The 23,588-nt window shown below is 29.7% G+C and overlaps 4 protein-coding genes and 1 long non-coding RNA gene across 9 annotated transcripts; 1 reads left to right on the top strand and 4 right to left on the bottom strand.

Moving 5' to 3' along the window:
- Positions 1-165: 165 nt before the first annotated feature.
- Positions 166-8,676, bottom strand: LOC130672348 (odorant receptor 82a-like). The gene is made up of 6 exons (XM_057476892.1): positions 8,407-8,676; positions 8,049-8,335; positions 3,679-4,304; positions 3,509-3,613; positions 482-640; positions 166-385 (listed from the first exon to the last, which is right to left on the bottom strand). Exons 1-6 carry the CDS (start codon positions 8,475-8,477, stop codon positions 332-334), a joined length of 1,302 nt encoding a protein of 433 aa, XP_057332875.1. The 5' UTR covers positions 8,478-8,676; the 3' UTR covers positions 166-331.
- Positions 777-18,526, top strand: LOC130672356 (uncharacterized). Of its 3 annotated transcripts, XR_008990688.1 has the most exons (4): positions 777-903; positions 1,315-1,373; positions 18,075-18,267; positions 18,344-18,526. It is a non-coding gene; the product is annotated as an uncharacterized LOC130672356 (long non-coding RNA). The 3 variants fall into 3 exon arrangements; XR_008990689.1 differs by lacking the exon at positions 1,315-1,373 and having other exon boundaries at positions 780-903; XR_008990687.1 differs by lacking the exons at positions 777-903; positions 1,315-1,373 and adding an exon at positions 8,969-9,611.
- On the bottom strand, positions 10,769-13,791 carry LOC130672343 (odorant receptor 83a-like). Of its 3 annotated transcripts, none has more exons than XR_008990686.1 (6): positions 13,429-13,790; positions 13,020-13,309; positions 12,308-12,945; positions 12,120-12,224; positions 11,031-11,199; positions 10,769-10,918 (listed from the first exon to the last, which is right to left on the bottom strand). XR_008990686.1 is itself a non-coding variant. In XM_057476884.1 (6 exons), exons 1-6 carry the CDS (start codon positions 13,488-13,490, stop codon positions 10,865-10,867), a joined length of 1,308 nt encoding a protein of 435 aa, XP_057332867.1. In that variant the 5' UTR covers positions 13,491-13,790; the 3' UTR covers positions 10,769-10,864. The 3 variants fall into 3 exon arrangements, 2 of the variants coding, with proteins under 2 accessions (XP_057332867.1, XP_057332868.1); XM_057476884.1 differs by having other exon boundaries at positions 11,031-11,189; XM_057476885.1 differs by lacking the exon at positions 10,769-10,918 and having other exon boundaries at positions 11,067-11,202; positions 13,429-13,791.
- LOC130672337 (odorant receptor 82a-like) lies at positions 14,191-17,510 on the bottom strand. Its single transcript, XM_057476870.1, has 6 exons — positions 17,316-17,510; positions 16,942-17,228; positions 14,796-15,421; positions 14,631-14,735; positions 14,398-14,556; positions 14,191-14,311 (listed from the first exon to the last, which is right to left on the bottom strand). The coding sequence occupies exons 1-6, from the start codon at positions 17,405-17,407 to the stop codon at positions 14,249-14,251; spliced, it is 1,332 nt and encodes a 443-aa protein (XP_057332853.1). The 5' UTR covers positions 17,408-17,510; the 3' UTR covers positions 14,191-14,248.
- LOC130672352 (putative odorant receptor 65b) lies at positions 18,521-23,574 on the bottom strand. Its single transcript, XM_057476898.1, has 6 exons — positions 23,245-23,574; positions 22,852-23,138; positions 20,474-21,081; positions 20,221-20,325; positions 19,482-19,640; positions 18,521-18,865 (listed from the first exon to the last, which is right to left on the bottom strand). The coding sequence occupies exons 1-6, from the start codon at positions 23,301-23,303 to the stop codon at positions 18,806-18,808; spliced, it is 1,278 nt and encodes a 425-aa protein (XP_057332881.1). The 5' UTR covers positions 23,304-23,574; the 3' UTR covers positions 18,521-18,805.
- Between the last annotated feature and the right edge of the window lie 14 nt (positions 23,575-23,588).

The raw sequence follows: 23,588 nt of genomic DNA, 5'->3' as shown, positions 1-23,588 counted from the left end.
ATGCTATATACTTTGTAATACAATGAGTATTACTTATAAGAAAAAAAAAAGTCAATACCGATTGGCTATAAGTAATAGTCCATCGTTCAGTTGTCTATAGACTTTATAAAGTCAAACATCAAAAATGAAATATAAAAAAACTAGCCAACATACATGTTCTAGTTACATTTATTAAAGTCATTTTTACAGATTATATGTGAATTTATGACAATCGTGTGCGCATTGATAAATAATGCTATTAAATATATTCATTTACATACTATTATTATCATTATTATTACAATGTGACGTTGATTGCTGTCGAATTCGAAGTACAAATGATTGAAAGTCTTTATTCCATCAGCGAGTTGAGGATGGCAAAATATGAATACGATTTCTGTAATACCTATAGTTAAGTGAATTTTTTGAGATTTTATACGTGTAAGTCCTTTTTTTTTTAATTTCTCTATTATATTAAGGTTTCTTTGTAAATTAGACTTACCGACACAAAAGTTTCAACCGAAAAAATAAAAAAATATCCAGCTTTAATTTCAAGCGGTTTCAAAGATATCACTAATGCATTAACCATAAGGTCGCGAACTTGACGATTGAGAAAATTGTGCCAAAGTGAATCATATTGACTGTGTCGTAGCATTTCTGCCTAAAATCAAAATTTTTATTTTCTATAACATAGTTACAAATTTGATAAAAATAATTATTTTTTAAAATATTTCTTAATATTATTTATAAAAAAAATTTTTTTAAATATTATTAAAAAAAGGATGAAAAGTTTTTCTGGAAAATTACAGGCCGACAAATGAGGACTTATCACTCAAGATAACTCATTCTTCAAGAAACCTTTTTTTTACTGGGATATCAATAATTGTATAGGGAAGACCGGGGCACGACGAACCCCTTAAGCCGGTAATTATTTTTTATGGCTTTTAATCTATAGGTCTACCTAATTTAGTCCTTCCTGAAGTAAATCTATTGAAGTTTTACTAAAACTAAAAAAAAAACATTCTTTTTCTGGGGCACGACGCCCCCCCCCCCCCCCTACCAAAAAAGTTTAAAAAAATCTTTATTTTCTTTTTTATTGAACAAGAAGATTTTAACCACAAATATACTATTTCCGTATCTTTATAATCTCATAGACTTCAAATTTATTAGAAAAAATTTTTTTTTAGCTGATATAACTAGTTTTATTCACATTTTTATTTTTGATTGATACCACAATATAATCTGATGACCTCAAAGAACTTTAATCAATAAATTTTTCAAATTCATTTTAGTTTAGAAAAAAAAATAATTTTTCTGTAGCAAATTTTTTTTCAGGTGGTCCATTATGCCCCAGATATCGCAGATCAGCTTAAAATGTCTTCAAAATATCAGAGGTATCATGATTTGACCAAAAATGAAAAAAAAAAATTTTACCTAATTTTTGTGGGGGGCCGTAGCGCCCCGGCCTCCCCTACTTTTCAAATAAAAAAGAAAATATTATGAAATAAACAATATTTTCAAAATACTAAGAAGTTCCTGAAGAAAAAAAATTATAAATTAGATCAACTGTACTATTCTTTAGAATATAGAAGATAGCGCTTGAAAGTGGGACACTTTGCTTTATTTTGGGTGGCTTAAAATTTTATCAGCACTCTCTTAAATTTGAAACACTGAAAATAGTGACTATTTAATGTTTACTAGTAAAAAGTAAGTCGCTAATTCAAATAGTGGTATACTTTTTACTGGCAATAAGTGACTATTCACTGCCAAATAGTAATTGTCACGTGATTTTCACTACTTTGTTTTTAGAGAGCAAATCCAAAATTTTAGTAAATTCCATATTTATAACTTCTCTCGAGCTGATTTGTGACGTATCATACGACATGATTGAGTTATTCGATCATGTTCATTGTGAAAAATATCATTTGTACGCAAAAAAGAGCAGTTGACAAATTACAGTTTCGTATAGTAGTAAAGCGCTCCGAGTCTGAAACTGTAAAAATTACATTTTTTTATCAGTACATTTTACAGGAATAACAAATATTACAGTTTCAAACTCGATATTGTCGATTTAAACTGTAAAATTTGCTGCTTAAAATTGTATTAATTTTATTACTATAACAAATTTCTAAAATTACAGTTTAAGCTTTAATGTTTAAAGATTTTTGCCCGGAAGGCCTATTTTTACGGTAGAAACTGTAATTTTTCAACTGCTCTTTTTTCCGTGTGGAGCGCGAGCTAAAAAATTCATTTCCAAAAATAACTTGTACACGGAAAGAAAATTATGGCAGCGGTTCCCATAATTTTGTGAAATTTTTTCCTATACCATCATAGGAATTACGACTATAAATTATAGGAGCGGTTCCTATAGTTATAGGAATGTTTCCCATAATGATAGGAATAGTTCCTATAATTATGGGAATGATACCCATAACACTATAGGAATGGTTCCTATAATTATAGGAATGGTTCCTATAATTTATAGGAATACTTTCTATAATATTATAGGAACCATTCCCATAATATTATGGAAATGGTTTCTATAATAGTATGGGAACTATTCCCATAATATTATGGGAATGATTCCCATAATGCAATTGGAATGGTTCGTATACCATTATGGGAATCATTCCCATAATATCATGGGAATAGTTCCCATACTATTATAGGAACCATTCCTATAATATTATGGGAATGGTTCCCATATTATCATGAAAAAATTAATTTAAAGAAGTGTGGTAATCACTTCTACAATACACAGAAATATTATTAAACATAAAAACAAAAATTCAAACATTGAAAAAAAAAATCGTATTTGGCAAAAAAACATTAAAATTCTTAACAAGAATTTTTTGTCAGCACAAAACATTCAAGAAAATTCAAATTTTGGGAAATTTCGACACTATTGTGCAAAAAAAAAATTTTATGATATTATAGGGATGGTTCCCATAACGTTATGGGAATAGTTTCCATAATATTATAGGAATAGTTCCTATACCAATATGGGAACCATTCCCATAATAGTATGGGAATGATTCCCATACCATTATGGGAATGGTTCCCATAATGATATGGGAATAGTTCCCATAATATTATGGGAATGGTTCCCATAATGGTATGGGAACCATTCCCATATCATTATGGGAACCATTTTCATAATAGTATGGGAACTATTCTCATACTATTATGGGGATGGTTCCCATAATATATGGGAACCATTCCTATAGTAGTATAGGTACTATTCCCATACCATTATGGGAACCATTCCCATAATGCATAGGAAAACTTCCCATAATTTTCTTTCCGTGTATGATATATTTGAGCTTAAGACTTATATACCTTTGATAGAATTTTTATACGGATAATTTAAGGATCTTAAAATGTTTTTCATTAGTCTGATAACCTGATAACTAACAATATCAATAACCTATCATAACGATTGATTATATTTTCTATAAAAAATTGAACAAGTAAAAAAAAGTGTTTCTTTCTATCGGTCTACGATTAATTATAATAATGATTTGTATACATGAGTAATCAATTGGCTCCCAAAAATACAGTAGTAAAATAACTCGACCATGACTGATCCAAACATAACGAAGCATTTTAGATAATTTTTATTGTGTTTTATTGCCTGAAATAAATTATGATTACTTGTTTATATCAACTGTTAAACGATTTAAATGATAATTTAAATACCCAAGCAGTTTCATATAGATAAAAACATGCAACAGCGTTAGTAGTTATTATTTGTACACAAAGAACAAAACTAAATATCGTGTTGTAATTATCAATACTTTTAATTATTCGTTGGTGATGCTTCATACATGTTTTAAATCTTAATATAAATGAATCATCGACAATATTCATTTCACTCGTTTTGAATGGAACAAATAAATTTATTTCAAATTGTTTACTTGGCACTTTAAAGAAATGATAATTTTCGATTTTTAAATAAGTATCATTCGACATTATTAAAGTGTCACGTTTTGAAATACTCGGATCACAATTTTTATAATTATATTGTAATATGTGTATTTGTACATTTATCCACCTTATTAATCCGAGCAGTGATAAATCAAATAGGGCAACCCAAACACAATTTATAAATACTGTCCAAAGTTGCATGAAAAATATTATTTCGAATATCGGTGAAGCTGTTTCGTTGAGAGGAAAATATCCTCGCATAGCTAAACCTGTATCTGAGACTTCCGATGATATAAAGAATATCACTATTGTTACAACACTTAAGACACTAGAAAATAGTGTAAAGTCGAAATTTTGATAATAAATAGCTGTACGTATTGTTGTTAATACTCCCAAATCTGTAAATTTATAATTCATTTTATTAAAAAAAGTTTGCGGAATGGATCAGGAGTGAACGTGGAGTGTATGACCTTTTGGTTATTCACTCTCCTTCGGATGAAATTCACTCCGAAGCGGTTTCGGAAAAGATTAGTTACAGAAAAAAATTATTAATAGATAGTGCGCTTACACGGAAAAAAATTAATCGTGAATGCAACATGATGCAGTCTTGGTAAATAAACATGATGAAATCATGTTGCATTCACATGATTTGTCATGTTTCGGTTACATGATAGTCATGTTGCGGTAACATGAGAAAATCATGTTGCATTCACATGATTTGTCATGTTTCGGCTACATGATAATCATGTTGCGGTAACATGAGAAAATCATGTGGCATTCACATGATAATCATGTTTCGGCTACATTATAATCATGTTGCTGCCACATATTATCATGTAGCCGAAACATGATTATCATGTGAATGCCACATGATTTTCTCATGTTACCGCAACATGATTATCATGTAGCCGAAACATGACAAATCATGTGAATGCAACATGATTTTCTCATGTTACCGCAACATGACTATCATGTAACCGAAACATGACAAATCATGTGAATGCAACATGATTTCATCATGTTTATTTACCAAGACTGCATCATGTTGCATTCACGATTAATTTTTTTCCGTGTAGGTCTTTGATATTTTGACAATTATATTGAGTACGTAAATAATTACGAGCTTCCGTCCATATATTCACCCGAAATGATTTTTAAAAATTATAAGCAGCTGACAATAAAACTTGAAAAAATATAATTCCACTGGGTCACAAACTGTCATACGACTATGCCACTATATTTTTACGGGATTTTGTTTTTTTAGTTACATTTTAGTAACACATTTTTTATCACTTTAGTTGTACAGAAATATCTACCAAGCGAAATAATTTTAGCTATTTCTCTCTAATGAATAATCGATTTCCTCCACATTAAAAAAAAATTGAGTTCAGAATCGGCGCAGTAAGCGCTGTTTACTATACACGGAAAGATTGTAACCCGACTGGTTACTTACTGGTTACTGTTCTGCACCCGACTCAGTACGGTGCTGGAAAAAAATGCTCGATTGTAGTACAGGACCACAATGATTACTGTGCGGGACCTGACTGAGTGATATGCGCACAGTAATCAGTGTGGTGCTGCACTACAATCGAGCATTTTGTTCCAGCACCGTACTGAATCGGGCGCAGAACAGTAACCAGTCGGGTTACAATCTTTGCGTGTAACAGAATACACCTATAAATAACTGAGCTTGATTTCTGGAAGTCAATTTTTTTTATAATTTCCTTTTCTTTCAGATTTTTTTTTCAAACTCACACTATCTACTTTAGTTCTTATGCTATCTACAGACAACCAACACCCCTTTTTTGTAAAAACTTAATTTATTTATGACAATTGTAATTTTTAAGTGCGGCAAAAATTTTTTTTTATAGGGGAGGGTGGGGCAGAGCGGCCTCCCTAAGCCAATTATTACTTTTTGTGTCTTTCAACCATAAGATCACTTTACTTTTGTCCTATTTCGAACAAATTTATGGACATTTTGCCAAAATTCTGAAAAAAAAATTTTTTTTTTTGTGGGGCAGAGCGGCCCCCCTCCAAAAAATAATAAAAAAATTTTTTTTTTCGTTTTTTTTTTTTTTTAAATTGTTTTCTCATTAAGAATGTATTTTTTTCTCTTGACAACTATCTTTGGTTTTATGTTACTCAAAAAAATTTTTTTTAGGTGTAATAAATCGTTCACTCTCGATTACCTTAATTACTAATTGTTATTTAATAAAAAAAAAAATCAATTCTATAATTTTACTTTATTTCAAAAATTTATCAACTAAAAAAAAAAATTTAATTTTTATAAATTTTGAATGACCAACTTTGCCTCTTTCATAGAGAAACGGCCGAAAAATATGAGAAAATAATTTTTTCGGAAGTTTCGGCTGGTCCATTTTGCCCCAGGTGTTATGCGTATGGCTAGAAAAGTGGAATTATAATAATTTTTTTTTAATTTGACAATAAAAATATGAAAAAATCACTTTTTCAAAATTTTGGGCTTGTTCATTTTGCCCCAAATGTCATTCGTAGGGGTAAAAATGCACGAACATATCGGATTTATAATAATTATTAGAAAAAAAAAAAATTTTTTTTTTGATCAAAATTTCAGGGGGGCCGCCCTGCCCCACCCTCCCCTACCTGGCAGCGTTTTTAATTACGAATCGAATAAGCCCTCGACCATATTTTTAGGACAATCCACTTGAATCAAGAAAGAAATGGTCCTTCTTGGTTCTCAATGTATAAAAAAAAAACTCCTATATGAAACCCATGAATGTCGGTTACGTATGAAAATGACATGCTTAGTCGTTAAACAGGCGTAAAAATTCAAAATTATGAATACTAATCAGAGTCTAAGCATAGGGGAAGGTGGCCCAAAGCGGGTACCCCGCCCAAAGCGGGTAGGCGCTTGTACGCCGACGCATGAAACGCAAGGGACAAGGTATGCATATGTCGAGGTTACCCGAGTACTGCTGAGTTTCGCTCAGTCCCAAACGAGCATTAATGAAGCGGTATGGCTTAATTACACGCAATTAAAAAAAAATTAATCATTTCTTAAAAAAATTAAAGGTATATATTTTCTGATTATTCAAAAACGAATACACTTATTATATCGTTGATAATTTTCTATTATTTTGAGCCTATTTAAGTTAAAATTGAGGGAAAAATATCAGCGTTTTGTTTTGAATTATTTGAGTTTAGCATCACTTGGATAAAAAACGTGTTCTCGGGCAAAGCGGGTAGGGCAAAAACTGCTAAAGACTAATTAAAATAGTCTAAAATTATTTTTTACCGATACCTGGAGCGTGCTGTACAGTAATACACCAAAATCTGCAAAAGACTGAATAATTAGTCGAATATTATTATTTATATAATTAACAAAAAAATTTAATTACAAGTTACCGATTAAATAGTCATTTATATTGAAGTATTGCTATATTTAATAAGTTAGTCGTTTAAGTTGTTAAAGACTGATTAAATGAAACTAAAATTATTATTTAAATATCTAAAATAAGCATACTTTCCTTAATTGTAGTGCCAACCCGCTTTGCCCGAACGGTTTACCCGCTTTAGCCCCCCCTAGGGCAAAGCGGTTTTTGGGAGTGTTTTTTAATTTTAATAATAAATCATAAATTAATACTAATTTATACAATATTGCTTATTGATTTTAAAGTTCGATAAATCCTCTATCAAAAAAAAAAAAAATCATTATTGTTATCATACAAATACTAGATTTTCTCGGCTCTTAACGTTAACATACCCGCTTTAGGCTACCTTCCCCTACTACAAAAGCTTATTTAGTCTTATTCATTCTACTATCTACAAAAAATTCCTACAAAAGCTTTTTATACTTAATATTCTACTCAAGTCCTATAAATTCTATACTATTTGTTAAGATTTCGTTAATGTATGGTCTTAATATATTTATGTCAACCTACCAATACTCTATATTCTAATGAATAAGCCTGAAAAATTTTCATTGATTTTCCTAAAAGAAAAGTAGTCGATTATAGCAATTTTTAATATCCGCATTTGAATATTAAAAAATTTTTGCACACAAAATTTGTTCAATATGAGAAGTAAATTCAACAGTCTTTAGATATCACTTGTGATAAAAAAAATAAGGATTGTGAATCGACTAAAAATGATATTTTACTCACCAGATGAATATCGTAATCTTTCAATTGGTTTATGAATTGAATTAATAAGGCTGTATATATCTTTTTGCAACACTTGTAATATAATACTTTTTAATAGCGTAACAATCAATGGCGCGAAAAATCCAATTACATCACTGACGGCTTCAATATTATTTATGTTTTGAGTCATATCAATAAACAGAGCTATTAATATAACTGTGACAATTATCCAATTTATAAATCTGACTAAAACATTGATCAATTTTAATGATAATTTATCTGAATCATAAACCCAGCAACCACACAACCTTAAATACAATAGTAATTTCGTTGAAGAATTATAAAAAACTTAAAAATAATTTTCAAATTTATGAAAAACCTCAAAATTGAATAGGTTAAATCTAAAGTTTTCCGATGAGTCGCTATCGGTGTTTTCTGCATGGTTTCCATTGTTTCGATTCTATTTGATGCCTTCTGTAAAGTATGTTATTATTAAAACACCAAACAAAGGCGATAATTATTACTCTCTAAAAACGAAATAGTGAAAATCACTATTTGGCAGTGAATAGTCACTTATTGCTAGTGCAGAGTATACCAGTATTTGAATTAGTGATATACTTTTCACTAGCAAATAGTGAATAGTCACTAATTTTACTATTTCATATTTAAGAGAGTATAATTTAATTTTGAGTTGCCTGCATTTTTTCTATATCTATAGACTATATATATACACTATAGCAATGACTTAGCTTTTGAAAAATTTTGTATTCAAATATCAATGATACACGTGAATAATAAATAAATGTGTGAGCCATTATTTTTTAAAGACGGAAATCATTAAGTCACGCGATACCAGCCAGTATTTTGTCTCACGCGATTTTCAAATAATATTGATCGTATTATAAAAATAATATTCCATTGTCAGTTGTCTTCAAGCATTCGCAAGTTAAATATTGAATAAAAAATAAGTGCAATAAGAAATAAAAAAAAATTTTTTTTTAACTTCGAATTGACTACTAGAAAGTTTAGTTGCTTATGAAATAATATTGTGCTTGAAAATATTTATGTGCATTATAACTATCGTACAATAATGTAGTATTTTATTGAAATTTATACAGACATAGTATACTTTTGACTCAGTTAAGTAGTATAGATTAGGTAAAAAATCGTGGATAATTACTCTCTAAATATGAATTAGTGATTTTTCACTAATTTTAAGTGAATATTCAATAATTGTCAATGCTACAATCGTACCACGCAGAATTAGTGAATATTCACTAAATGAATATGTGAATATTAGAATTCACTGATTTGATAAGTGAATATGAGAATCCATTAAATTAAAAAGTGAATATGGGAATCCATTGATTTCATTGGTGAAAAAAAATATTATATTGCGAAAAAAAATATAAGACACTTGTAATTAGATCCGAAATGTGATCAATGTATTAGAATCATTACTTAGAGGAAGTATACATGATTTTGATTGATGAAAAAATCCCGGTGACGCTGGGCTCGAACCTGCATCCTTCCGATTCAAAGTCTTTGATGCTATCCACTGCGCTGACCTACGCATGTGATCGCGTGAGTGTAAATAGTATATTCGTTATGATGCCAAACAATAACTGATGAAGAAATAAATAATCCGTGATGTTATGATTGACGTACTCTTCATATAAATATATTATTGTCTGTACTTCTATTTTTTTTTATTTTGAAAGTTTGTTATTAAAATTTTTTAAAATAGCACCATAATAATTAATTATATTTATATCTAGTAAAATATTTAATTATTTGCTAGTTAAAGTTACTAGTGAAATTGTGAAATTCACAAATTAAGAAGTGAATAACAATTTCGCTTTTGGAAATTATGAAAATATCGCTAGTTCAATAGTGAAAATCATTAATTTGCTAGTGAAAATTATAGTACTAACTGTATTAGTGAGAATTCACTAATTTGTTATTTAAATACACTGATTATGAAGTGAATATAGCTTCACTAACGTAATTAATGAAATTTTCACCAATTCATGTTAAAAGAGTATCTGACTATTTATTACAGTTTCGTATAGTAGTAAAGCGCTACGATTCTGAAACTAAAAATTACATTTTTATCCAGGCATAACAAATATTACAGTTTCAAACTCGATATTGTCCAGCTCTCTATAGTAAACAGATTTTATAATTTTTAATTTTATTTTACAAATTACAATCTCACACTGTGATTTTTTCTACAAATTCTTCAAATTATCTTTTCTGCCATGGATAACTTACCGCACTCATTGCACAATATACTATTATCCATCCCCTCTTAGAATTATTATGTAAAAAAATTTTTTATCTATAGTTGGAAAATTCACTTAACGAAAAAAAAGAATAAAATTTTGGCTTTGTCTAGATACTTCAAAAAACGTTTTCTATTTTGAAAGCAACGTTTTCGTCGATTTTACATTAATTAAGACGATTATTAATTAAAATAAGCATTTTTTTCGGAATGTTTTTTTTTTCGATAGAAAATTAAAATTGATTTTTTATCGATAATCTAAAGTATCCTTCTTATACTATTTGATTTTTACATCATATAGAAAAAGTAAAAATGATTTTAATGCCAGTAAAACCTAAAAATATTTTCAACGCGATGGATTCGAGGTCTGTAAAAAATATATAAAAAATCCTAATAAAATTTAACAACCTGTTTGAGTAAAAATAAATAAAGCATAATTATTGATAAATACCAATGCTATGTTTGAGTAATATAAAGTTATTTTATTTATTAACAGATTTTATTATATACTATTTTCAAATTAACTACAAATTCACAAATAATAAATTATTAATCAGTCAGTCATTGTTGTCAGTAGAGCGAAGAATGAATAAGAGCTCTTAATTATCTGTAAAAGTTGTAATAAAAAAGTTTAATTAGTCCACTGCACACTTTAAAAATTTTATTTTAGTAACAACAATAAAATCGACTGCTTATTACTACAATGATAACAAACTTACGGAAATGAATGTTTCCATGGACATGATAAAAAATGCGCCGGCGTGTAGCTCTAATGGTCTCATTGTCTTAATCATAGACACTATTAACAGAGGCTGAATGTTCGAATCAAGTTCATTTTCCCAACCAGATGTCCATTGAGATGTTAGTAATGTTACTTTCTGCATAAATCTACTTATTTTTTATTTTTTTTTATCACTTAGGTGTACACTCGGAGAGAAATAAATTGTAATATTCACTATCGTAGGGTAATATCGACTAATATGTTAGTATAATAAAAACTATCATGTGCATATAGTTGGCTCTCCTATGCTATATAGTAATTTTAACTATAAGGATAGTATCCTCTACTGTCTTAGTTGATATTAAAATTGATTAGACGCACCTATGCCAGATTGATAAAATTACCAACGCAAGATAGTACACGCAGAGAATTTTACGGTATTTTTTGCATTAAAAATTTATAGAAAAATTACTATAGTCATAGGAACATGAGGACAGTATGGAATTATGTACTTGGCGCGAGACACTACCGTGTCTCCTGATTGTACAAATTACCGATACTGTAGAAATTTTTAAAATACATCGAACAGAATTTACAAGGTGCATTGTAACTTTGAAAAAGCAACAGATAAAATTTATACCAACTACATAGTAAAATTTATTAGGTTATATCAGAATATTTAGTATGCAGTTAGTATACATTTATCTGTTGCTTTATCAAAATTACAATGCGCCTTGTAAATTCTGTTCGATGTATTTTTTAAATTTCTACAGTATCGGTAATTTGTACAATCAGGAGACACGGTAGTATCTCGCGCCAAGTACATAATTCCATACTGTCCTCATGTTACTATGACTATAGTAATTTTTCTATAAATTTTTAATGCAAAAAATACCGTAAAATTCTCTGCGTGTAACGTTTACCATCTCACATAATAGAAATTACTATAAGTATTATTGTAATTGTTGATAAATTAAGATAATTACAGTTACAAACTTCACGATTGTATGAACCATCAGTAAGACATAGTAGACACTACAATATATTTCTCCCCGTGCAGTTTATTATTTATGCGGTAAATAAATACCTCATAGAGCAATTCATTTCCAAACCAACACCAGTAAAGCAATTGGGAAAATGCTGCTCCCAAGTAGAGAACAAATTTTATTAAACTTGTTTTCGTTGTTGCGCCCTTGAAAAAGTAACCGGAGTATCAGAAAAATATTAATTATTTAATTTCGAATCTTGAATCTATTTAAAGTATCGGAAGCTCACCAGAACGGCCTGAAAACCCGTCAAGCATATCATTGAAAAACTCGCAAACAGTTGCATCAACATACAGCTACTAAAGCAGGCGTTCAGTTCGTCAATGGTATTCAAAAGCCGTTGATGATTTTTAATGCATCGTTTAAACCTCCCGATAAAACAATCACTCACGCCTGCAGCGTCTTGTTCGTCGAATGGGCAAAATGTCGTTATATTTGAATCTGGTTCATCATAAATATCGGTAATATTATTGTTATTGTCTTCAATAGATGCAATCGTTGATAAATCATCGCGAGATTCTAAATAAAATGAGTTATTTTGATTGGCTCGACAATTTCGATAGTTTGACGCGAGAATAATGCATTGAACGTTTAACCATCTCATAATTCCTAAACCCACTGTGTCCATCATCAAAATTGCCATGAGACCGTAAGTTACCGCGTAAATTTGCAAACTAAATGCTATTTCATGCATCGGTGAGTTTGTTGTATTGAATGGATAAGCCCCTCGTATTGGTAAAGCGCCTTCTTCTGTTGGCACGAAAAAAATCAATGCAATAACCAGAATTCCACCGAGAGACACAAAAAATTTGAAACCAAGATCTTCATAAAATTTATTAGTCTTCAAAACCGTTTTTACGCCAATATCTGACAAGTAATTATTTTAAAAATTTTTAAATTAATAATTTTGAAAATAATGATTGTAAAAATATAGGAGTTACCAGTAGAGTTCCAAAATACATAAATAGGTTGATAAGTTGCGTCCGTAAGATTTTTAATTCTTTTGTGGTAACGGTGAAATTTGTATACTTTGAATACTATAACAGATATTCCAGCAAGATAACATCCGTCGTCAGTGGCAATCAGAAGATCGTTAGAATTAAGTATCAGATCTATAGTTAACGTTCCCACAAAAATAATTAGCGCAATGATGCCAAAAATATTTGAAATGTTATGTAGAAGTTTTAGGAAAATCGGGCTCGATGAATCCAGACTCCAAATCCCGCACAACCTATAAGTTCTCAAAGATTAATACTTTTATAAGCTTTAAAATAATGATAATGATAAAATTAATCTAATTTATTTTTCAAACAATGGAACACACAGGCTGGTGTGTCTCAGAGACTCGACCTAAGTCCGGCAATCGCCATGCTTAGGACGCTTCGACGTGATTCTATTGATGTATTTTTCATTTCTGCACGCGATACTTTATTTTTATTCAGGCAATTCGAAAAAGTAAAAAAAAATAATATACAAACTGACAATTTAACTAAATCATTCCAGAAACTGGCTAAATTCGGCAATTATCTTATGCTATCATTACCTCACTTTTCCGATGAATTTTTCGCTACCTATCTATTACATAAGTTATAAGAAAATTGAGGGTTAAAATTATAGAGGTTGAAGACTTTTCATTCCCAGTAGTATAAGTCATATGTTAAAATACATCGTAAGTGTTTACTTCTTGCTAGTAGAGCTTTTTGTTCGAAATAGTTACTTTCACTTAAACTATAATAATTTTGATTTGTTCGTTTTTTAATAAATTATTTGATAATCCAATTTGCTATAAAATTTACAATATGTTATTTTGAATTATCGTGTATTATGTTATAAAAACTTGCCGTTTTATTTCTGACTAATGAGATTAATTCGTCCTGTAGTTTATCGCTATTTTGAAGTATGAAGTTGATTTCTGCCAAATGGTATAATTCGAAATAAAGATTTATCAAAAAATCATGATTACTTAGTAAATCCTTACGAAAATGTGAACAAAAAACTAAATTAACCATAAGTTTATTTTTGGAACAAGAATTTCCTTCAAGTTTAAATTTATTTATATACTTATATACTATAAAGAATTAACATTTATATAAAAATAGTTTATCATTTGGTGCTTGATAACATCATTGCTATAATAACACCATGTTAAATAGATTTCGTAGTGATTTGTTTAAACTTTCTCATCTATAACTGTATTGAGAATTGCAAAATATGAATAAGCCTTTTGCAGAACCTAAACAAAAGTGTAATTTTTATACTGCAGAATTGTAATTTTTTCTTACTAACTGCAATAGAAATTATTTTATTAAATTTCATTACCAATACGAATGTTTCCACAGAGAATACGAAAAAATATCCCGCTATTATCTTGAGTGGTTTCATAGATTGTAATTGTGCATTCAACATCAGATCACGTACTTCAGGGCAAATGTTATCGTTCCAACCAGACTTCCATTGACTTTCGTGTACTTTTTCTGCCTATAATGGCAAAATTATTAATCAAATCATCTTCAACACGTGTAATTAATAACTCATGTCACATTAAGGCATACTTCAATAATCAATTGGCTGCCAAAAAAACAGAAGTAAAACAATTCTGTTACGCTTGAAGCGGAACACATAAAATAATTTATGAACTCTTTATTTTGTTTCATTGCCTATTAATTTAGAAAAATAATAGTTGTATAAATATAACACTTAAATTGTTAAATGCGTACCAAAACACCCTGGAACAGAAAGAGACAGGCTACAGATTGATTATTAAATATTTGGACGAACAACATAGAATTGAATAAATTATTGTAGTCATTAACACTGTCGATGATTCGTTGGTGATGTTTGATACATGTTTTGAATCGTAGTGCAAATGAATCATTTTTAACATTTATTTCGTCCATTTGAAATGCCACAAATGACCGTATCCTGAACTGTTCCTCTGGTACTTTAAAAAAATTGTAATTTTTTATTAGCGTGTAATTATCTTGAGAAATTGAAAAATTATCACGATCTGAAATATCAAGGCGACAATTTTCATAATTATTTTGTAAAATGTACAGCTGCACATTTATCCATCTAATAAGTCCGATGAGTAACAAATCAGCCAGTAAAACCCATACACAATTCATAAGGATAGTCCAAAATTGGATGAAAAATACTATTTGGAATGCTGGTGAGATCGTTTCGTTAAATGGAAAATATCCTCGCATTGGCAGGCCCGTGTCTGATATACTTGAAAATATAATAATTACGGCACAAAATACAAAACTTAAAATACTTGCATATACTGAGTAATCAAAATTTTGGTAAGAAATGGCAGTGCGTATTTTTGTCAATACTCCCACATCTGCATAAATAAAATCAAAAATGATTAAGTTCAGATAAATTTGAGATCAATTTGATTTTGAAATTATAAATTTATATATATGTAGCTTTTCGAATAAAAAAATCTGTCTATCGGTTGACCCTGCGGGCTAGCCCTAAAACTTCCCGCTGTTTTCGAGCTCCTTGAGCTCGAAAACTTTGTCGTGAATACATTTTCGAGCTCTTCGAGCTCGAAAATACTTTTGGATGACGTTCGTTTCGAAAAAAATAGTTTTTTATCATTTTTTCTCCAACGATATCTCTCAAACGAATCAACCGATTGAGACGGTTGAGGTAGCAATCGACGCGTTTTATCAAGTTCTAAAGCTGATCGAATTTTGAATTCGATTTATCAAGTCGTTTTTGAGATATTTCGAAAAAATTAAAAAAATTTTTTTTTTTTAATTCTTTCGACAGCGGTTTCTCTTGAACGAATGAACCGATTTTGATGGTTGAGGTGGCATTCGACGCGGCTTATAAAGCTCTAAAGCCCAATCCATTTTGGAATCAATCCATCGAGCACATTATAAGTTATCCAAAAAAAACATTTTAGAAACAATTTTATTTTTGGAATATCTCTGAACGAGTCCTACCGATCAAGTTCAATTTTCTTTCAGCTTCAAGATATTGAGAAGCCGCGTCGAATGACACCTTAAAGTTCAAAATCGGTTAATTCGTTCAAAAGATACAGGTATTTACATACGTACGTACGTACGTACGTACGTACATACGTACGTACATACATACACTCGGACATCATCGTGAAATTAGTCAGAATAGCTTCCTAGGACCTCAAAACGTCGACATCTGATGAAAATTCGATTTTCGTAAATCGGACCGAAACCAATAACTTCCCGAATTTTTGAAAATTTACAATTTTCTTAGCGGGAAGTTAAAAATTTGAACTAGAAAGTGTAAATAAGCTGCATGCATTGACATTTTCCAGCTATCTGAGATAAAAAAATAATTGTTTTTTATATTAAACATTATATCCAAATTGACAAATGTTTCCAGTTTTGATCCTCAATAAAAAATTTTTAACTCAGTTGGTCGTCATTCAACGATTTTTTTCATGTCATTCTAGGTTCGTCTTCCAGAATAGCGAGTAGCAGATAAAGAATTTACATACAAAATTAATTACATACAGAAAAGGCCGAATAATTACAGTAATAGGTTGAACATTAAATTCTAATATCAGTTACTGTTAATAAAAGACAATTTTCCACAAATAATCGATTACCTCAAATTTTTATTTCCACTCATAAATCGATAAATTAAAAAAAAACAGGACCTTTTGGAGTGGCCAAAATTGTTTTTGGAAGAAATCTGATAAGTGATCTCGTACGATTTTTTTCGGTAAACATAGATCAAAGTATTACCAAGTATTTTTCCCACTCAAATTGCCTATATGATTAATTTATACTACTAACACATTGCTGTGTTAAAATCTTAATTACGAATGGAAAAAATCAGTAAACTGAATATATTATTGTTTAATCTTACCAGATGAGTACCGTAATTTGTCGATAGGCTGATGGATCGAATTTATAAGTTCTCGAATTTCTTTCTGCAATGTTTGCACTTTAATGCTTTTAAAAAATATTGAATAGATTGGCGCAAGATATCCCACATCATTGCTGATAACTTCGAGATTTTCAATATTTTTTATTATGTCAACGGCTAATGATAAAAGTATGCATAGACAACACGCCCAATTGACTGTTCTACTCAAAAAATTGACTAACTTCAAAGGAAATTTCGACGAATCGTAGTCCCAAAATCCGGATAATCTGATGTTGAATATTCAATATAAAGAAATATTATTAAATTCATATATTGTTTAAATAAATAGAATATATTTTTGGATTTCGAAATACTTGAATAAAAGTATCGTAATATCTACAGTTTTTCGATGAGTTTCAATTGGAGTTCTCTGCATGACTAGAACCTCGTCCAATTTTTTTTTCATAGTCTGTAGAATAAGTATACCTTCTACAAAAGTTTTATCCTTTTTTTGCTACCTCACAAAATCAATCGAAAATTGTTGTAAATTATTTTGTCCGTTGCATATAAATTTATAATAATAGTTTCGCGTTTGTACTTTTTCTTTATTTTTTATCCACGCACATATAAAGTAATTGCATGTATGAATAACAAATGAACCGATAACGTTTTTCGCACAATCTATAGCCCATCATTAGCTATTATAGAAAAAGAAAATTCGTGCAGCCCTTCCAGGTAATTTTTTTTTACATGCTATACACTTTGTAATACAATGAGTATTACTCATAAGAAAAAAAAAAGTCAATACCGATTGGCTATAAGTAATAGTCTATCGTTCAGTTGTCTATAGACTTTATAAAGTCAAACATCAAGAAAGAAATATAAAAAAACTAGCCAACATACAAGTTTTGGTTACTTTAGTAGTGTTAAGTCATGTATACATTCCGAGTGTTTGTTTTTAACTCATGGTTTTATAACACAAAAATTTATCAAGTCGATTATTTACTATGGAAATCCCCATAATTCAAAGTATTCGCTTTTCAGAAAAATATTTACTAGTATAATTTTTTCTTTCATCCATATATCCTATAGTCGACATTAATCAATTTTTTTAATTTTATTTTTGATTCCAGAAAATACATTATAAGACACCAGTTCAGTTTATAAGCTACCAAAAAAAATTCATGTGAATATGCTGCCTCATCTCCAGCACCAGAATTAAAAATCATAAAGACTAACAAGCAATGGCTGATATTCAATGATAATTTTTTTTATTTTTTTGAAAAAAAAATATCTTCAGTGCCATCATCATCAAGTAACTCGTATGTACGTAATAAAAATACCATTCAATACTCAATAACGTTTTTTTTTTGTTCAATTTTCAAATACAATATTCTTACAGTGATGGAAAAATTGATGTTCATACATTGGCATCACCTCCCTGTCGGTAGTACATCCCTATTTAATTAAATATTAACGTTGATGCAGTTACAACCGTGATGACAAGTGTTCGACAGGTAACAATTTACTTGTGACGTTGCTTGAAGACTTAATATCTAATAGTGGATAATCAACTTTTTTTTTTTTTTTTAATATAAAACTTAATCAATTAAATAGAAAATTAATTTTGTATTTTAGATTAAACTTTTTATTTATTTATTATAAAAATATATCATTTTATTTTTGTATTTGTTAAATACATTTTCTGTACAATTACGTTATTGATGGAAAATAAATACTCGCTAGCTGCTAAAGATTATGCTTTCTATAGCAGCTAGTGATTATTTTTTTCGTGTTGTACTAAAATAATTCCACTTATATATCATCATTTTGCATAAAAAAGTATTTTTTGTAAATAAATAAACTATGAATTATCAGTTACCTTAGTCAGCAATGCAAAAAACGAATACGAATTTTTTAAAACCTGCGAATAAAATAAATCGATAAAAAAAAATTTTTTTTTATGACAACGGCATTGAATCTTAAAGTTTCAGTGTCTGTGCGCCAGTCAAAAAAAAACAAATTTTAGCCTAATGCCGCGGACAAATATGAGCGTATGCGCAAATTGCGAGTGTTTTAAGTCAGCGGACAGAAATTAGTATATTACACACTAAGGGAGGAAAGTAGGACATTTCAACCCGCGGATTGGGACGACCTACTGAAAGATCTACTGAAGATCTGCACCTGAAAGTTTAAATTTTTGCCTCTGTTTATGAGAAGAAACTCGTGCTTTCCTTATATAATAAAACAAATGATGAAAATTAGCGCATGCGCCAGTCTTACCATCACACAAATGGTTTTAACTTGACTTGTTTCTGACTGGCTGCTGACCCTAAATCTTGAAGCTCCAATGCCGGTAATTTTGAAAAATAGGTATAGTATGTGACACAGGATGAAACAGGATTTCAAACTGCGGGTGATGTCAGTCAACTTCACCCTGGTTTTGTCTGAAATCGTCTCGTTTCCTCCCACGTCATACAATATACTATTTACACTTAAAAATGTAAAATAATTTTTTTAGATAAAAAAATATTTTTTACCGCAGTAAATGTGTGCAAAGACATATTGTAAAAATTTCCAGCTTGCAATTGTAAAATTTTTTGTGTTCTGAGCAGTGAAATGATCATGAATGATTTAATATTATCACTTAAATGTTTCTCCCATCCCGATGACCATTGTCCATTAGTTAAGGAAGCACTCTGAGATATAATATTTTAAATAATTTCTGTAAAATCTCTCTTTCTAATATTTTTAAATGTACAAATTATTTCAAGTAACTATAGTTAGTGATTGACTAACTAATAATCAGTTTAGAATTTTTCGCTCTACTTTTTACTGTTAAATTCCTACTGGGGCAACTGGTCCAGTAAATTCAACATGGAAATATATATATACACAAAAAACCTATGTAATATATATGGAAATGGAAAAGAGAACAAAATGGGCTTTTTAATGAAAAAAAAAAATAAAAAAATTCAATAGTGTGTTTTAATCAGTGGTTTTATTTTTTTTTAACTCAAAATGAGTATCCAACGGTAATATGGCTCTGCCATGAAAAAGTAAAGAAACAAAATGTGGGATAAAGTAGGCCCCGTAAAGAAATTTTTATAATATTTCAAATACAATTGAAAAATTATGAATTAATTTAGAAGGTTCCGAAAAATCATGGAATTTTTTTTTGTATAAAAATTTAATTAGATAAATAAAAAAAACTACTGTACAGTTGATTAAAACACTAATAATAATAATATAAACTTATATTTATTTTTACAAAATTACCTTTTGAAGAAGCTCATTACCGAACCAACACCAGTTAAGTAATTGTGAAAATGCAGCACCAAGATATATAATAAATTTTAATAAATTTCCCGTTTCATTGGCACCCTGAAATAAAAATTTTACCCAAAATAGTCATTAATAAAATATATAGGCAAAAGTGGACGGACTACAGCGAGGGGGCTGAAAATTCGGCGCTTATTCTGATATAAAAAAAAATGTTATCTTCAGTAACTTTTGATCTGAGAAAACGTACCAGTACAGCTTGAAAGCCAGTCAAGCAAATCATGGAAAAACTTGCGAATAGTTGTAGTAACATACTTGAACTAAAAACGTCATTGAGATGATCGACAACAACAATCAGACGTTGATGGTGTTTAATACAATACTTGAATTTCACCAAAAAGTTGTCATCAATTCTACCATCAGTCTCATCATCAAATAACACAAAGGTACGTATTAAAAATTTTTCATTGCTCAATTCATTAATTTCTTTACTCAAACCACTTTTTTTTTCAATCGATGCCTGACCCTCAGCGTCTCCACTACAATTCTTATAATTACTGTTTAGTATCACCAGCTGACAATTTATCCACATAATAAGTGTTACAATCAATTCATCCATAAATACAATAGTCAGTAACCCATAAAAAATACTATACGCCTGTATAATAAATGCCAACTCATGCAACGGTGTTTCAGTAGTATCAAACGGAAAAACTGCGCGAATCGGCAACGCCCCATTGTCTTTAGGCACAAAAAATGTCAATGCGACAGCCAAAAAACATCCGAGGATTATAAAAAATTTGTCCATCAAATTTTCAAAAAAAGCTGTCCTCTTAATTATCTTACGTACTCCCGGGTCTGAAATTAAAATTAATTTAAATAAAAAACAAAAAAACTCCAACCAGTCACCATGGCCGAGAGGTGAGTAAGGCTTACCGCTCGAACTTGGTAACTGGCTAGACGTGGGTTCGAATCCCAGTGCTAGCCGAAAAAATCGGTTCTTCGATATTCGGCCTAACGTCGACCTTACAAAAACACATAAGTCCCAACGTACCACTCCCAACAGTTTATAGTCGCTAATGACCCCGGCAGTTAAAAAGCTACTTTAAAAAAAAAAACTCCATTGAATCTCAGAAGAGTTCCTGGTATGGAACATTAATTACCATTTGTACGGAACTCTAGAAGCTTATAAATGTTAAATAAAGTTTTGGGTATTCAAATCATAGAAAATGTTACAGAAAAGTTCTGATACATTCCAATGGTATTTTATAAAAAATCGGTACCCATAATTTAGCCAATAGTTTTTCAAGGATTCTGTAATTCTTAAGCTCTCTGAATGTTTGAAAAACTTTCAATCATTGGATCCGAAAATCGGTAGTATTAATATTGTAAATATCTTTGGGATTTTTTTCATAAAATTTCAGAGTTTCGTAAAAATACTTCGGTCTTAAGAGCAGGACCTTTCTGACTAGAAGCTACACGGAGAGAAAAAAATAGTTCTGATTTCTATGCTAGCATGGTAACCACTATGTTACATAGGAACGAATTCTAGCTCCGCACTGAAAAAAAAGTTTTTTTCCTCCCAGGATACAAAATATTTTTATCCGAGTATTTTAATATCCAGTATAAGTTTCTTAATATTAAAAAACTGGTATTTTTCCCCTGAGAATACCTAAGTTTTTTCTAGAGCTAAAACTTAATGCTGCGTTACTATAGCAACCGCAGTAATTATAATTACATCCTAATCACTACATTTTATAGAAATTAAATTTTCCAGTAATTTTATTATAAATACAACTTTTAAAATTATCAGTTAATTTAATATTATTAAAAAAAGGCTCGTAGTAAAATAAACATTACTTAAATATGTGTCAACTGAGTGAGGTTAAGTCAGCCATATTTTTTATTTTGGTATTTTGCTGAGAAGGAAACCGAGTTTTTTAGCAATCAGAATACTTATTAGTGTGGGAAAAAAACTTTGGTATTTTAAAAACTAGAATACCAGGTTCTTTACGGGAGGGAAAAATTTTCTAGGTGGAAAAAAACTTTTTTTTCAGTGCGTAAACAATAATTTTTATTTAATGTTGAAAATCGGATTCCGCGCTGCTGCTATCTTACTCTAACCTCAACGCGCCAATATGACAGCAGCCACGCGGAATCCGATTTTTAACATTAAATAAAAATTATTGTTTATGGAACTAGAATTCCGGGAGTCGAGACTTTTTTCAGAAATTTCCTCCTCTTTAAAGATCTTTTTTTAGATTTTTGATATCGCTTAGAGTTATTGAGATATTAACAAAAATCTAAGATTCTTTATTTTTCTTATGTTTTTTGTTAATAAAAAATTGAAATTTTGATAAATAAAAAAAACAAGAAACACATCTTGCTCAAAATTTGATTCCGTATCGAATAAGCTATCACTCATATTTTTGCCACAATTCTAAAGATTTTTTCCAGCATATTCACACAGGATATTCACAAAAATCTTCGTTCCTATATAACATAGTAATGATTACCATGCTAGCATAGGAATCAGAACTATTTTTTTCTCTCCGAGTACTCCAGAATTTTTGAGTAATTTTTTTTTTTTACACGAGTATAGATTAAATTAATTAAACAAAAACTCACCGGGTGATTGGTTGAGTAGATCTAGTGGTCTATGAATTTCATCAACAATTATTTTTATTTTTTCATGCTCACTATTAAATTTATATAACTTAAATATTATTACTGTAATCCCAGCAATATAACAGCCGTCATCAGTGACAATTGATAGATCATCATAATTAATAATAAGATCAGCAGTCAGTGTACTAACAAATATAAGTACTAATATAAATGAAATTTTATTGTAACAGTAGTAAATAAATCTAAAGTATGACGTCGAGTAGTCGAATTTCCATAGTCCCAGTAATCTGCATTTATTTTTAAAATTTCATTAAAAATATTAAAAAATAAAAATAATGGATAGATTTATTTAGTTAAAATTTTTAAAATTATTTAATTATTTTTTATTTTCACCTCAATCCCGTTATCTTTAAATTCACACCCTTGCGATTTGTTATCGGCACAACTTTCATAGTCTTTTGTAACAAAGCTATAAGTTAAGTGGATCTATCTCTCAGCGGGATATATATTTTTACTTTTCACCTCAGAAATAATTTACCCGAGTGAGTACTACGAAAAATCGAAGATAAATGTATAGGCCATAAATTGAAGGTAATTTAGAAGGTAAAAAAACGTTTCGTAAAATTGCTTCTGTTTACTCGGCTGTACTTTCTTAGAAAAAAATATTTTAGTTTACTTTAGTTAGACATTTATGAATCGATATGTAACTACTTGATTACATACGTATTGTAGACAAA

Source organism: Microplitis mediator, chromosome 7, assembly GCF_029852145.1.
Source record: "Microplitis mediator isolate UGA2020A chromosome 7, iyMicMedi2.1, whole genome shotgun sequence".
NCBI classification, from domain to species: domain Eukaryota; kingdom Metazoa; phylum Arthropoda; class Insecta; order Hymenoptera; family Braconidae; genus Microplitis; species Microplitis mediator.
The sequence above is the reverse complement of the archived record's forward strand: the minus strand, read 5'-3'. Positions and strand labels throughout refer to the sequence as shown.